The sequence below is a fragment of the Equus quagga genome, chromosome 5 (assembly GCF_021613505.1).
Source record: "Equus quagga isolate Etosha38 chromosome 5, UCLA_HA_Equagga_1.0, whole genome shotgun sequence".
NCBI lineage: Eukaryota > Metazoa > Chordata > Mammalia > Perissodactyla > Equidae > Equus > Equus quagga.
In genome coordinates, this window is record NC_060271.1 from 30,790,551 (window position 1) to 30,806,868 (window position 16,318).

Here is a 16,318-nt window from a genome sequence, read left to right on the forward strand (position 1 = left end):
CATTTGATAGAAGGAAAAATCGAGCCACAGAGAGGGCCACTGGCTCACCTAAGGCCACCAGCTGGTATCTCACGGCATCAAGCCTAGACCAGAGGTCTCTGGCTTCCAGCTTGGAGACCCTTCACAAGGCTGCCTCCTCAGAGGCTGCCTGGTCTGGCTTCTCCTCCATTTGGGAGAGAGTTGGATACAAGACCAAGAGAAAGGGGCCTAAGTCTCTACCTGACAGGCCTCACTTCCAGAGGCCCCCTGTCCCTTGCCTGTGGGGATGTGCAAACTGCCCAGGCAGGGTGGTTCTGGTGTGGGTGGGGCCTTTCCCCAGCAGTTCACCCCAGGCCCACTGCATAGGAGGGGTATGGTACCAGCTGCTACAGGCCCTGTCAGACTCTTAGCCTCCTGACTCCAGCATGCATCATTCTGGCACCAGGATGGAGGAAGCCTGGAGTGGTGAAGCGGGGTTTCATCCCAAGTCCTTTCGGACTCTAAATGCCCACTGCTTTCTGGCTGAGCCTCTTAAAACTCCCAGTGAGATGAAGTCAATGTGTCTCAGGCATTGGCTGAGCCCTTTTGGGTTCAATTTAGAGTCCAGAGAGACTTTAGAAATCTGAGAGAAGGTGTGACTTGCCTAAGGACACGTGGCATAGAGCAGGATTGGGATTCAAGTCTCCTAGTTTCCTCTCCAGGACTTAGTTCAATCGCTGCTCCATCTCAAAGGCATTTCAATAATTCCGAGATGGAAAAGGACTCTTACTCAACTTCACAGAAGGGGGAAGAAAACTCACCACCAAGTGGGTAGCCTCGAACCCCAGCAAAGGAGATGCCTGGCTGAGGGCAGATCCAGGGAGCTGTGCCTCACCTCCCTCCAGCCTGAGGAGGAAGAGTCCCAGGGGCCCCCTGAGCTGGGTGTTGACACCCAGATACACCCAAGGACTTGCCAAACCCTGTTGTGAGCCACCCAGCTTCATGAGCAGTGATCAATCACACTCACTAATTATCCAGGGAGGCCCTGCCACAGCTGCTCAGGGAGGAATAATTTTTCAGTCAGCCCCATGCAAGGTGTTCCCTGGGCATGACAGGAGCACTCCAGGGTTCTTGTGCTTTCCAGTGGCCCATCTGGTTTCTGGATGCATGGGTTGTGAAATGTGCCTTGTCACATGCTGGGGGCTCATTTGGGGGCCTCAGTGGGAAAAGGGTAGAGCCTACGGCATGGTTCTACAGAGACTCCAGTTTGAACAAAGTAGTGTGAACTCATGGTTATGGGGTGGGCCCCAGAGGGACACAGACCTGGGTTCGTTTCAGCTCTGCTAGTTACCAGCTGTGTAACTTTATGCAACTTGACCTCTCTGTGCCTCAATTTTCTTACCCGTAAAATGGGAGAAGGTGAGAGTACTACCCTCACAGAATTATTATGATAGCTACTGTTCATTACAGGCTTACCAAGTGCCAGGTGCTGGCCCAACAATTTCTAGTCATTGTTTTATTTAATCATTACATCAACTTTGTGAGGTATTACTGTTGGAAAATGCAATGAGATAATGCAGCTAAAGTGATCTGCACGCTGCCTGCACATAATAACAGGAACTATTATTATTATTACTAATACTTATTATTTTTACTAATACTTGCTGGTAGCCCTCAGCAAACTGCATGACAATTCACAGCCTCACTTTCTCCCACCTGTAACAGGGGACATCTCTTCCTAGCAGCAGCAGGAGACCTGATGTTGGAGATTTCCAGATAAGAGGGGCAAGCAGTGCAGCTTCATCATCTGGATCCAGGTGGGCAAGCTGAGGGCAGTCAGGCTCCGGCCAACACTTCTAGTTGCACGTAACTTAATCATGTGCCATTTTCTAATTATACCAGAAACTCACTTTCTCCCCTTTGAAAAATTCTTCCTTCTATGGGAATTTTTCTTTTATGCTCTATTCTTCTCTTGTTTTCCTGTCCAATTCTATTTTTTACTCTATGATTCATGTGAAAGAAGCTGAAATCCACCTCTAAACCCAGGGTGCCACATCCTTTCATTCATTCACTCGCTGATTCATTCAACAAAGACTCACTGAGGGTTGCTCTGTAATAGGCCCTGTGCTGGGTACTGGGACACAAAGGTAAACAGCACACTGTCCCTGCCCTCAAAAGTCGAAATTCTTGCTGACCTCCTATGAAGGCCCAGTGAAATAACACCGAATATTGGTAAGATAATCTCCCTTCAGAACCTTCACTAGATCAGTTGCTCTAACCCTTTCAGGAGGCCAAAGGAAAAGAGGGAGGGAGGCAGCCAGAATTATTTGCTCCCTTTTATAAATGGGAAAGCTGAGTTCCAGAGAGGGGAGGGAAGGGAAAGGAACCAAGTTATTTAATAGTGTCAGGCCCTGTGCCTTTTCTCATACATGCCCTGTGAGGTGGGTGTCATCATGGCCATTTTACACATGCAGAAACTGACACTTAGAGAAAGGAGCTCATCCAAAAGGAACCAAGTCCATATGTAGCAGAGCTGAGCTCAAACACACGTGTGACCCCAGAGGAACGCTCTCAGCTGCTGACTCAGCACCTACACTGCAGGTCAGCGGTGGATCTGGGAACCTCTGCCTCCCAAGCCTCTGCTGGTCTTCAAGGCCCATGGTTCTCAAACTTGAACACGCCTCAGAATCACCTGGAGGGCCTGTTAAAACACATATTGCTGGGCCCCACCCCCACAGTTTCTGATTCAGTAGGTCTAGGGTGGGGCTGAGAATTTGCATTTCTAACAAGTTTCCAGGTGGTGATGGTGGTGATGATGATGATGATGATGATGATGGTCCAGGGACCACACTTTGAGAACACTGTTTTTGGGGAACCAATAATTCTCTCTTTTGAAAATAATGACTCCCTTTCCCACCCCCGCCCTTTTAAAAGTAACATAGGTTTGTAAAACACAATATATAAAATGTGGAAAATATAGAAAAATTGGAAGCAGAGACTAGAATTCACCAGAGATAACCACTGGTAACAGTTTGGCAGATCTCCTCGTCTTTTTTCAATATCTGTGCAGAGAAGAAGCAGGGTGGCATATTGGTGTGAAGCATCCTTTTGGCGCTTCTATGAGGACCCGCTTAAGATCCCATTAAGATCCCAGCTCTTCCGTGAGATCTTGGGCAAGCTTCAGTCCCCTCCTCTACAAAATCGCATTTATACTCCCATCCCTTATTGGATTCTTGGGAAGGGTAAAGGAGATAACGTATTTATCAAGCACCGGACGCTGTCTGCTATGGAGTGAGCGCTCAATAAATGCTTGGCTGTTATTTTTGTTTTAACCAAAGGGAGAGCTTCCAGTATGCTACATCTCTGTTTCAGCCCTGCGGCCAGTCCTCCCCCTCCTCTTCCTCTGGGTGGACCCCTGAAGACCCCCTTGGCTCCAGGCACCCATCAGCCCCCACGCGAGCGGCCGGAACCTCGGAGCGTCCCGCCCCGGGCCGCCGTTAGGGTGTCTCAGCCTCTCGGCTGGTCTGCCTGTTTTACAGCGCGGGCTTAATGAGGGCTTTTAACTTTTCATTCACCAGCAGCGTACCTCCGACTTTTAATAACACACCTTGTGCACGACAAAAATTTGCTCCTGGCAATCATGGTTTCGACCACAAAACCACAGCGGGGAGGCGTTCCTGGTTAACTCTTGCAGCACCTCGGCCGGCTGGAGCCCAGCGCTCCGGGATCGCAGGGCCTGGGCGTCCCCGGGCTCCCGCAGCCTCGGCCGCGGGCCTCCATGGCTTCGGGAGGGAGCCGAGCCAGACGGCGCGGTGGGGGGGTCCGGCCTGCGCGCCTCGCGCTCTCCCCTCCGAAGCCCCTTCCAGACACCCACTAGGTGCGGGTAACCCCTCCTTCCCTCGAGGGGCGGGAGGAGGAGGCCCTCGGGCACCGCCACGCTGGAACCCCGAAGGGGCCATCCGGGCGCCCCAACACCCCGGCCGACCGACAGCCAACCACCCCTCTGGTTGCCCCGACGGCGGGCAGTGCGCAGGCGCCGGCTGTGACCCCGCGACGGGAGGGCGTCGGCCGCGACTTCCGGCGTCCCCCGCCGCCCCAGGCTGCCTTGCGGCGGCTCTAGCCCCAGGCCCCAAGGCGGCGGGGCGGGAGGCACCGGGCGGCTGACGGAGGTCCAGAGGCCGGCGGGCCCGGCCCGACCACATGAAAGGCCCGCGCTCCACCCTCCAGCCGCCTCGAGCCGGCTTCTAACAACAGCGCCTTGGCCTCCGGGCTCTTCCAAACCGGGCCTTCCTCCGCAGGCCCGCCCTCCAGCCCAGGGAGGCCTCCTAGCCGGGCTCGCGGGTATGGGGCTCCTACTCCGGGCCCGTGGCCCACGTCCGGGAGCTCACTGTTTCCCCTGCCAGGGAGGTGCTTGTAGCCCTCACTGGACAGAGGAGGAAACGGAGGGTCAGGGAGGAGCAACCAATTCAGCGGGAGCCTGCAGTTGGTAAGTGGCAGAATTCAGAGTCCTGCGCAAGTCCGGCTTTTCCCACGGCACCAAGGCCTAGCAAGAGTGGGTCGTTCTATCGGGGCTCGAGATGGACGCTGGAACCACTCCTCGTAACTCGGCACTTTTCAGGAGAATGCGGCAGCAAGACTGGCTGAGGCAGCGCCAACAGCAGCAGCTCAAAATTTGCAAGCCAAGCGCCTGATGGCCCCCCCCAACCCCCCACTTACCAGGAAGGGCAGCTGAGCCCCCAGGCACTGAGGCTCTGTCATTGTAATCTCAAATGGTGGCTTCAGAGTGGCCTGCAATTACTCTACAGGCACGGGTTCCCCCCACCCCGCCCCAAACGAAGAAGCCTCAACTGTCAGCAGATCTGACTTCAAACCCAAATTATTAAGGAGGAGAAAAGCGAGAAACTTTCCTGTTAAACTAACCCAGCTTCAGGACACTTACCCCCTAAGGGGCACCAATGAATAGATTCTCTCTACAGTTTTAACCAGCGGATCTAAGTGGGATGGAGACACATCACCAGATTTTGTTTGTTTTCAAAGTGTGGAAAAATAGAAAGCAAGAGCTTCAGAACTGCTCAGTGATTGGTTATTTCTATATGAAGTAACCAAAAGTATTATTAGCTTGCTCCGTATCAGGTTTTAAACCAATCATTTTTCTAAAGTTGTTGGGTCCCCCAACAACTCCGTGAGGTGGGTACCACAATTTGCATCTGAGGAAAGTGAGACTCGGGCAGGTGAAGTGACATGCCCAGGGTCACACAGCTCTAATTAGTGGCAGAATTGGGACCTGAACCCAGGTGTTGGCTCCAGTGCCCCTGCTCTTATTTCAGCTGTCAACACATTGTCAACCCCAGGGAATTCATTCAAGAGGAAACTGATGCCCAGTGATTGTACTTTGAACATAGTTGGCTAACCCGGGAGAAGCTGAGAGCTACCTGGTATGGAACCCTGTCTGCAATCAGGACCCACCAACTGCTCTGCCCCCAGGTCTTCAAGTTCTTAAAACCATCTAGTAGGGCCAGCCCCGTAACCGAGTGGTTAAATTCATCTGCTCCACTTCGGCGGCCTGGGGTTTCGCTGGTTCGGATCCTGGCCGCGGACATGGCACTGCTCATTAGGCCATGCGGAGGCAGTGTCCCACATGCCACAACTAGAAGGACCCACAACTGAAATATACAACTATGTACCGGGGGGCTTTGGGGAGAAGGAAAAAAAAAGATTGGCAATAGTTGTTAGCTCAGGTGCCAATCTTTAAAAAAAAAAACCTATCTATTGAGGAGTAGCTAGAAAAAAAGATGGTTCAACCCTTTTCTCTGCCCACTCACCTCCAAGGGTGGCAGGAAGAGGAGAGTCTGTGCCAGCTCCTTGAACCCAGGCTAAAGCAGCCCAGAATCTCAGCCTCATCCCACCTTTTCTAAGGTCTGGACCCAAAGCAGGGGGTCCATGCTGAAGGCCAGCATCAGCCTGTGGGGATTCTCAATCCCTGATGTGGGCAAGAAGGGACCTGCATCCTGCCGGGCAATGGAGATGACCTCACTGAAACCCACATCGCAGCTTCCTCAGCTTTAGATCTGCCTCTGAATAAAGTTACCGCAGTGTATTGAATGCATCTTCAGACCTTGACTCTGGGCTAAGCATTTTACAGCCTTTGTCACACTTAACTCTCTCAAGAATCCTACCAAGCATTCTTGCACCCATTTTCCAGATGAGGAAAGTGAAGCTCAGATAAATTAAATGAGTTGTCCAAGATCATACAGCCCATGAGGAGCAGAGTGGATTTGAACCTAAGTCAAGCGGACTACAGAGTGCATGGGTTTAACCACCACACTGTAACCTTCCCACTTGAGACTGTTCCAATCCAACAAACAAGTCCCTTTAAAGAAACCTAACTCTTGCCTAAGACAGCTTTTAGAACCACCTCAAAGAAGTTCCTTTTGGCAAGAAGATAGAAAGCCTCGATGGGGTTGGAGCTGTCTCTGATTTCCAAGCTCCCTTCAGAGTATCAGAAAGTGGTGCCGAAAGCCTTTACAGGTTCCATCCTGTGTTTCCGTACCTGGCTCGAAACTGCTCAGCAGAGAGAGAAGGGAAAAAAGCACAATTTTCCCAGGGAAACACTCAGCTCTAGCTTGAGACGGGGCTTGCCTCGACACGCCGAACTGAGACCGGCAGCCCATTCATTTACCCTTACAAATTGCTCTGTGAATACTGGCGCCGGCCTCCCTGCTCTTCCCCCTGCTGGAAACCCCATCCAGCCTCCACGCTCAGAGAGCGCCAGGCATCCGCCGATGTTTACTCACTCAAGTTCATTCGACATCTTCCTGCTCCCAGGCTCCCAGGCTCGAGTGATCAGCACGGAGGCCCTGCTGACCGCTCGTCTCTAATTCTTGCCTGACACAGACATTCCCTGCCCAGGGAAGTGTTTGATTTATGTTGAGGTTTGAGTGTCGGGATTTTGCTGACAGGTAGGTTCCCGGCAGCGCTGGCGCTGATTGGCTGCGGGTACAGGTGCCGCGGACAGCAGGTATACCTCAACAGGTGCAGCTGTTAACTCTTGGCCTGCCAAGTTGGGGGCGGAGCTGTGGGGGGGCTGGGTGGAGCTGGCCAATTCCTTCCTTGGTGAGTGGGTGGGGGGTGGAGATGAGGGAGGGAGAAAAAAATGTTGGAAAAAAGAGAGCTAGAGGAAAAGTACAGGCACAAACAGATACTTGGCTAAAGGAAATCTCGATTCTGTTTCTAGTTAGTGTGTTGGATACCCAGGAATATCCCTCCCAAATTCCTTTGCCCCCTCCTCTGCTGAGCATCAGATACTCACAGCCACTGAGGACTTCTCAAAGGACAGAGCAGATCTTCTCCCAGTGGGTCTTTGTATAAGTTCCCCTTCTTTTTTTCCAGGACTTTCCACTTAAGACAGTAATATCTTCTTTCTGAATAATCTTTTACGGTTATTCCAGTGATTTCTTTTGATTCTCACAGTAACTCACTGTGGTAGATGTTATCACGCCCTCTTCCCTCCCCGACACACACGTTACAGGTCAGGAAATGGAGGCCAGGGAGGTAAGGCGACTCGCCAAAGGGCACAAGCTAGTGAGTGTCGGAGTCCACATCTGAATCTTCAGTCATCTCACTCTGGGTCTGGCTGTCCCTTTGAGCTGAAGTCAGTGGCCTCCATTCAGCAGGCATTCATTGAGCACCTGTTGTGTGTCAGACCCTACTCTGGTTTCTGGGGAGACAGAGGCCAAAAAGACAGGGTCACTGCTCTGGGGGAACCTTCTCTGTGTGTGTGTGTGGGGGGGGGGTGTTGGTGGCAGGGGGTAGGAGGATAGGGTGAGAGGCAGCCTTTTATTTGGTGTGATGTGATCTGAATGAGATGTGAGCAGACCACATACCTTTGGCCAGCACAGAAGGGATGGAAAAGTTGAAGTCGGCCACCTCCAAAGCCTTAGGTAGCTGATCACTTGACAAACTCTAGTAAGTGCTTCCTTCCGCCTTGGAAACACAGGAGAAATGGGACGCCTGTTAGACTAAGTCGTTGTGGGATGACTGCCCTGAGCTGTCCTCTGTAAAGAGAGAGGTGGATAAACCCAGAAGATCCACAAACACAAACAGAAGAATGCTAGAGATTTCTTTAGCGCTTCCATCAGGATTAATTTGAAATTAAATATAAGCCAAAGATCTTGGTATCTTTTTTTTTTCATTCTCTCTCTCCCACTTCCCTTTTGGCAAATTATCTCTTTGCTCTGTCTTCTTGGGAGCCTCCCCTTGGCCCACTCCTCTCTCTCAGGGAAAGGCGGGGTTTCAGCTGTTCCTGCCAATTTGATGGAGGTAAAGTCAGAATCCAAAGGAGTCCTCTAAGGGTGGGGTCAGGCCTCTGGAGAGTGGGTACTGGGTTTGAGAACTGTCAGAAGTGGTTTTCTTACTGGAGGCTGTATTAGGGGCAGCTGTGAGGCCCCTGACAAATAATAGTAAATAGTAATCATAACTGTAAATAGCCACCTCCTCTGAGCAGCCGCCCTTGTTACAGCAGACATTCACTCACTGTATATCACCACTTTCTCTTGGTTCCCTGCAAAGCCCTTGGGACTTTTTGATATTTTCTAATTGTTTGTTGTCTGTCTCTCCTGGAATGTGAACTCCATAAGAGCAAAGACCTTGTCTGCCTTCCTCCCTCTTGACTCTCCAGTGCCTGCTCCAGTGTCTGGCACACAGTAGGTGCTCAGTATGCTGAACACATCAGGCATGGTGCTGAGCCTTTACGTGCAGTGTCTCATCTCCTCCTTACAACAACCCTATGAGATCGGCACTTGTGTTCTTGTTTTAGAGATGAAGAAACTAAAGTTCAAAGTGATTTAATAAGTTTCTCAAGCTGCAAGTGGAAGAGTCAACTGGGATTTGATCCGAGAGCAGAGCCTGGGTGCCCAACCACTTTACAGAGGTCTTGGTGACAGGAGGGCCATTTGGTGTCGGCTGTAATTGCAAAGCTTACTGCAGCCCAAAGGATGGCACACTTGTCTGTGTACCTGTCTACCTGCCTCCTAGGAGGCTGTGGAGTTTCTGTCAGCCTTGTTGCAACTCACAGGTAAAGGGCTGTGGGGGTGACTCATGCTGGCTGGGCTCCGATGGAGGCTGTGATGCCAGGTGGCGTGTCTGTGCTCGCTGGGCTTTTTTAAATAGGTCCTCTCCCTCTGCCTCTGGATCTTACCTTTTTAATCGCCCACGCTCATCTGCAGAGATCAGCAGAAGCCTAAATCATGGGGCAGAGGATTTCTATAGAAGGCTCCAGAAGGCACCCTGGATGGGGTGGAGGGACTAGTGGTCTAGGATAGGTAGGCAGGGACACCATGAGCCAGTTTGCAAGGTCACCAGACCCCTCCAGCAGGAGCTGTGCCTCCCAGTGAGGAGGCACAAGCTGTTAGGCGTTTGTTGAACAACTCAGAGATGCCAGGTTTTAGAGAGACACTACCCCAGCTCTGCTCCCTGCTCCCACCCCTTTCCTATCCTGTGTGGCATGAGTGTGGCCCAGGGCTAGGCAGGGCTGGCATCGCTTCCCCTTCTTGGATCGGCCCAGTTCTTGGTTTCTTGGCTGAGGAGATTGAAAACAGAGACCAGCCAATCACCTGTGACATAATAATTGTATTCACAATAATAACAGTAAATAATGAGGGCTGTTGCTATTTATTTCGTGTTTGTATGTTGCAAGCACTGTGCTAAAAGGTACCTGTGTTATCTGATAGTGTTGGTCTGAGGCTGACAGACCTGGCTTCAAACCCCAGCTCAACCACTTACTCGCTATGTGATGCTGGCCAGTGACTTAAGCTCTTTGAGCCTCAGTTTCCTCACTTGTAAAATGGATAAAAACCAGTATCTCCCTCATAGGATTACTGTGAGGATTAAATGAGATAATGGACATGAAGTGTGTTGTGCAGTGCCTGACAAATAACACTCAAGAATTGTTAGGAAACTTTTTTTTCTCATTTTAATTCTCATTTAAACCTAATGAGGAAGCTGTTAGCTAATTTTACAGGTGAAGAAACTGAGACTCAGAGGGGTTGTGATTTGTCATAAGTGAAAGAGTTGAAATTTGAACTCAGATCTTTCTGCCTCCGTTCTTATAGAACTCGACTAAGTCAGGGATTGTCCTAGGTTCAATTTCTGTCTGACCACTGGCCACTTACTAGCTGAGAAAGGTAAATCTCTTGTCTCAGAACCTCAGTTTCCCTCTCTGTAAGTCAAGGTTAGTGAATCACTGTAAGGTTGGAGTTCGGTATTAAGTCACCTGGGATTCCCTCTGGATTACTTCTGGAAAAGAAGTGTTCCTTCTCTAGACACTAGGAGATGCCCCCAGAGGATGGCACCGTCCTTCACCCCTCCCTCTCTTTTCTAGGATTATGACTGCCCATGAGCCACTGTTCCAAGAGAGTGTGACATTCTTGGCATGTTGGGGAGGAGTAAAGGTTAGAACTACTGAGTTAAATAAGTGCTGAGAGCTAGGGCCACTTCGTCTGTCTGTGAAAGTTGTGCACCGCACAGTCATAGTGCCATTTACAGTACGAGACTTGCACTATTGGACAAAATGGCCTTGCTAACACGACTACTTCATGGTTATTCAAAACTTCATGAAAATCCGCTGACCTATATAAAAATACTGAGAGGACAGATCTGCAGATGCCAGCAGTGCTTCTCTATGGGTGCCGAAATGACAGCATTTTAGTTGTTTCCCTGTCCTCTCTCCCCCACCAAGTTTTCTGCATTGATCTTGCGTCGTTGTTTTTGTATTTAGAAACTCTATACAAAACCTCATTTTAAATGTCATTAAACCAAAATAATCGCCCATGGACTAAATGGGCATCACCTCCCTCTTCTTCCTGGAGCAAAGGTAGAGATGAGAGTAGGAAGGACTGAGGGTCCTTGCTCAGCGCTTCCCTGTGCAGTGCGTCGGAGGAGGATGGGCGCTGCCCACTGTGGGCTCTAAGCAGTGAGCTCAGGATCAGATCCGATCTTGACTTAATTAAAATTATTGCTTATTGAGCTCTTATTCTGTTATGTTTGCTTTAGATGCTTTATCTCATTCCTCCCTGTAAAATGGGGTCGCAAAATCCACCCCAGCTAAACTTGACTCCTGGGGCACTGGCTGCATTACTAAAGGATGTAAGCTCTGGAGTTGACTGCCTAAGACCTTGGCCGAGCAACTTCATTTCCTCGTTACCTAAGTTTTCTTCTCGGTGATGTGATTGCTGTGAGGATTAAAGGAGGTGACACAGTGTCCTTAGTGTGTGCCAGGCACAGTTCTAGGTGCTCTATGTGCATAGCATGCAATTCCTTTGAATCCTGTGAAGTAGTTTTCGTAATTATCCCCAGGTTACGGGAGAGGAACAGGCGCAGAGAGGTGAGATAATGCATCTAAGGTCACCTGGCTGTCTGCTTAGTGACAGAGATAGAATCAAACCAAGGTCTGCCTGACCCCAAAGCCATGGAAACGGTCCTTTCAGCCTCATGAGTTCCTCTTTGGAACAAAGCCTGGGATGGATGGATGGGCGGAGGGAAAGAAGGACGGAGGGAAGAGAAGTAGATAGGCTGGTTGATAGAATTTGTAAGGTAGATAGTAAGTGTTTAATAAATATTTGTTGAATAAATGAAAAATGGATGAATGCATGTACTTTACACAAGATAATTGACATTCTAGGCAAATCAACTATTGCCTTCTACTCCCACACCCCAGGGAAGACCTCCCAAGTTTGAATTTCTAACTCCTTCGTATTAGCATTGACCTTCGGACCAGTTACTCAGTTCTGTAAGTTTCAGTTTCCCCATCATTCCTCAGTGGGGTAGACCTGAGAATTGAATTAAAGAAGATCTCAACGTGAAGCCAGTGGCAAGTAGTAGGTACCCAGTAAAAGATAGCTGGTGTTATAGGTGAGCACCCCGCTTAGAAAGGGGTCCTCGGCCACCAGCCATTTCCAGCCTCATTATACAGCTTAGTTCACAGCACTCAGCACTCAACCTCCATAAAAAAACAGCCCCTTCTATGTGTAAAGCTCTGTTTCGTTTACAAAGTGTTTTCCTATGCTTTATCTCCTCTGATAAAGCCACAGGGGCAGGGGAAAGAATGTATTATTGGCCCCCTCTGATAGATAAACTGAGGTTCAGAGAAAGTACCCTTACTTAAGCAAAGGAGTTTGGATTGGAACGTCAGATTTTGGATGAAGCCATGGCCCTAGATGCCATTATGAATCCTAATGGGTCCCAGAAGTACTATCCTAAAGCTCTGTAAATGTTCCATCATAGTATTCTTCTCTACCCCATCACTTGACTGAAGTGGAGAGAGTATGGCCCTAATTTGAAGGCATGGAAGGACCTGGAAGTTGTGCTTGTGGAGGGTCAGGACAAGGAGTAGGCAGCCTCCAGGCCCATTTACACTCTGTACTTTAGATTTTTATCATAGTTCTGCCAATAACACCACCTACATTCCTTCCTGGAAGTTCCTTGAACGTGAAGAATCATTATGGGGTCTAAAGTCATCCTGAAAGCTCCCCTTAAAAAAAACAAGAGAACGTCAATGAATACCCTGGAAACAAGCAGTTATTTATTTATTTTTTTTCACTTATCAAGTTGATAAAGATGAAAGAAATCCTAAACTCCAGTCTTGGCAAGGCTGAGGAACACAGGCTGTCTGCTTGCTGGAGGGGGAGTGAATCAGTCCAAACTTTGGCTTAAGATTCTAGCTCATCCTTAGATCTAGCAATTCTACTCATCGGAGTTTAGTCTAAGCAAATAATCTGTGTGCAAGGACTTATCTGCTAGGATATGCATCAGAGCACTGTTCATAATCCTGAAAAATTAGAGTTAATATAAATACCTTCAGCAGAGGCTCAGTAAGATAAAGTCAGACCCCTGAATGTAGTTGCGTACCAAGCCACAGCTTAAAAGGACGCTGCAGAAGCCCCTTAGTACCTGGAAGTTACTTCTTGTGTTTCCAGCACAATTCTTCACATTCATGAGTCCTTACTACATGCGAGGCACTGGGCTCAGTGTTTAATCTCGTTTAATCCACACAACAGCCCTGTGAGATAAGTACCATTATCCTTATTTTACAGATGAGAAGAGTGAGACCCACAGGCGCAACAACTCACCAGGGCTCTTTCCGGGGCTCTCCGAGCTGGGTCTGGAGCCTGGGTCTCATTCCCTACTTTTGAGTCTTTCACTTACTCTAGTAAGTTAGTCCACTCCTGTTTCTAAAACCCGTTTATGTGAATAGAGACAGAACAGGGAAGATAGACACCAGCGAGTATCATGGATAATGGGATCAGGGTGATTTCTATTTGATTCTTTTTGCTTATCTCTTGACATTATTTCCTGTTAATAGAAAAAATGAAACTGTTTGCAGTTATTAAAAAGTAACAAATCAGAGAAGGCTTATCCCTGAGCTGGGAAGGAAGACGCAGCCAGAGTGCTGCCTGGAGATTCTTTCTCTGTTGCCAAGAACCAGCCAAAACAGGAGGCAGCCAGAGAGAGGAGTGCCAGGAAGAATGCAGTCTCCATCCTGGAAGGAGAGGGCCCACTGGAAAGAACAGAACCCAGCTGGCTCAGCCCGGGCGGACCACTCTTTCCAGGGACCTGGCCTTGGGCCCTAGCCCCCGCCCCAGCCCACCTGCTCTTGTGGGCCATCACCAGCCTGCATATTAAAAGGGCCTCGCTGAGAAACAGGCTATTAATCCCTACCACCACCATGGGAAACAGTGCTAAAAATGCATTTCCCCCTTTCTTTCGTCTATCTGCAGGGGTCAAAGGAGGGGCTTGGGGGTTCAGATGAGGGTTTCCTTGAGGAACTACCAAGGAAAAGTGTCTAAGGCCTCTAAGGCCTTGCTTGGGCAGAGAGGCTCCTGGTGCCCCAGTGCCGAAGGGAAGGAGTGAGTATCTGGGGTCAGTGCTGCCTTCTGGGTTAGAGTGAGGTGGAGCAGGATGGGGTGGGGTCTGCTCCAGGCTCAGAGAGGTTCAAGTAGGCACAATTAACCCGTGTAAAGTCCGTTGCTATTCCTTAAGAGTTTTCCTTCAAGGCTGCCCTTGGTGTTTAGATCTGATCTCACTGGAGAGGAGATGGGGGAAGGATTTGCTAGGGCCTTCTGGGCCCCACACCTTCTCAGAAAGGCAGAGGCCATGTGGTCAGAGGTTAAGTGCTTGACCGTGGACCTTGGACATTCAGGTGAGGGTTCTTCTGAATCCACAGCTAGCCTGCCCGCAAGATTTTTTTTTTTTTAGGAAGATTAGCCCTGAGCTAACTTCTGCTGCCAATCCTCCTCTTTTTGCTGAGAAAGATTGGCCCTGAGTTAACATCCATGCCCATCTTCCTCTACTTTCTATGTGGGACGCCTAACACAGCATGGCTTGCCAAGCGGTGCCTTGTCCACACCCGGGATCCGAACTGGTGAACCCCGGGCCGCTGAAGCGGAACATGCATGCTTAACTGCTTTGCCACTGGGCCAGCCCCTGTGCCCGGAAGATTTTTAAGGCCCTCAGTTTGGGGACAGGTGGTCAAGCAGTGGGGAATGGGAAGGACTTAGAAACTGTGGCCTGGAGGGACCTAAGAACCATGTCTTGCACCAAGTTCAGGCTCCTCCAACAGTTCCCTCAGGAAGGCTGCCACTCAAAAGTCACCGTCAACCTCACCACCTCTCCCTTGTCCCTGCTCACCCTTTCAGCCTGTGCTCTGGACAGGCTGCCCGCACTGCCTGGGCGCACGTCGTGCCGTGGTCCCTGCTCACCCTTTCAGCCTGTGCTCTGGACAGGCTGCCCACACTGCCTGGGCTCACACTGTGCTGTGGTCAGCTTTCCCTCCCAGACTGGGTTCATTTATTTGGTTCTGTCACCGCTACCTCCCATTCCCCAGTTGCTCTGGAATCTCCTCCACTTCAAGACCCAGCTATCTATATTCACGCATTATTCATTTATTCATCCAATGAATATGTAGATTTATTTATCATTAAAAATTATAGTGGTATCTCTCACTTTTTGAGCACTTTATATGCCAGACCGTGCTACGCATCTTTTCTGCCCCGTCTCACTCAATCCTTGCAGCTGCCCAGGGATTTAGGTACAGTCAGCACCTCTGCTTTATATATGCAGAGACCGAGGCCCAGAGAGCCTTAAAACTTGATCGGGTCACGCAGCACCACCGACCAAGCTGGAATTTGAACCCAGGCTGCGTGGCTCAAAAGCTCAAGCCCAGAACCACCATTTATGTTGCCTCAGCAAGCAGTCAGTCATGAACTGAGTGAGGACCTGCCCTGGCCGGGCTTCTGTACCCCAGGCTGAGACAGAAACAAATGAGGCATATTTCTGCCTGTGCAGAAGCCCACTGAGGGAAACTTCGTGCAACCCCTCTACTCGGGAAAACCTTTTCTCCTTTTTCTCTATTTACAACTGAATTTTTGTAAAGTCAGTTTTGTTACCAAATTTCATAGATGCTCATGTGTTGGAAGACTTTGTGAAAGTTCTCTGATCTCCCCCTCCAGGTGATGCAGGAAGCTGTGTTGCAGAGCACCTGCCCAGCGTGCGTGGACACATACACACACACACAGAGCGCATCTAGTTGAGAGCTTGGATTCTGGAACCACACTACTCGAGTTTAAATCTTGGCTCTCCCATTTACTACCTATGACCTTGGGCTAGTCCTTTGAACTCTCTGAGCCTCAGTTTCTTCATCTTTAAAATAGGCATAACTTTTACATTGTAGGGTTTTTGCAAAGATTAAATGAGGTAACACATGCAAAGCATGTAGCACCCTAAGTCCTGATATTGTTGTTATCATTAGGGATGGGCATATCCTGCCTTCTTGGCAAAACAGTGAGTTCCTTGTCTTGTCGCTTTGTGCCTGCTGCCCAGGGCCCTCAGCCCAGGGCAGATGTGCCTGGTGAGAGAGGTTAGTCACCAGCTTCCTCGGCCTCAGACGGGGTGTGAGGGTGAGTGTTCCTTTTGCCCAGGCTCCTTCGGAATCTTGAGTCACGCTCCACAGCTCTCCCTAAAGAGATGCTTCCTTCAGCCTCAGCCCTCTCCCCTTTCACAATAAGCTCAGTCATTCGCACCCTCCTGGGTCATGTGCAGACTTCCCCAGTATTACCTGTTGATGGGCCCTGGGGAAACCTCCAAGAAGATGAGAGTCTTGATAGGCAGATGACAGTGACTTGACTCTCTAGCCCATGGCTTTGGCTGTTGGGCCATATTTCGAATCCACTGGTGGCCTCTGAATTGACTAATGACCCACAGGGCCACGCTATTTCATTTGGCTGCCCTTGGACTAAGTGACAACTCATCTGGATGGGACAAGTTAGGGAGTCTTTTGTTTCAGTCTCTTCCACTCTCCAGTCCCTGG

At 49.8% G+C, this 16,318-nt stretch overlaps 1 protein-coding gene and 1 long non-coding RNA gene across 3 annotated transcripts in view; one reads left to right on the forward strand and one right to left on the reverse strand.

Annotated features, from left to right (window-relative positions):
- The window catches only part of GRHL3 (grainyhead like transcription factor 3), a 35,596-nt gene extending 26,844 nt beyond the window's left edge, over positions 1–8,752 (reverse strand). Inside the window, exon 1 of the mRNA XM_046660497.1 lies at positions 6,753–8,752. Within this exon, the coding sequence (XP_046516453.1) occupies positions 6,753–6,769 (17 nt within the window). The 5' untranslated portion in view covers positions 6,770–8,752. The remainder of the gene's footprint in view (positions 1–6,752) is intronic.
- The window catches only part of LOC124239106 (uncharacterized), a 28,052-nt gene continuing 18,513 nt past the window's right edge, over positions 6,780–16,318 (forward strand). Inside the window, exons 1-2 of one of the 2 annotated variants that reach the window (XR_006888538.1) lie at positions 6,782–6,917; positions 8,774–9,031. This is a non-coding gene — a long non-coding RNA (uncharacterized LOC124239106). Of the gene's footprint in view, positions 6,918–8,773; positions 9,032–16,318 lie in introns of both variants that reach the window. The other variant, XR_006888537.1, reaches the window with a different exon arrangement.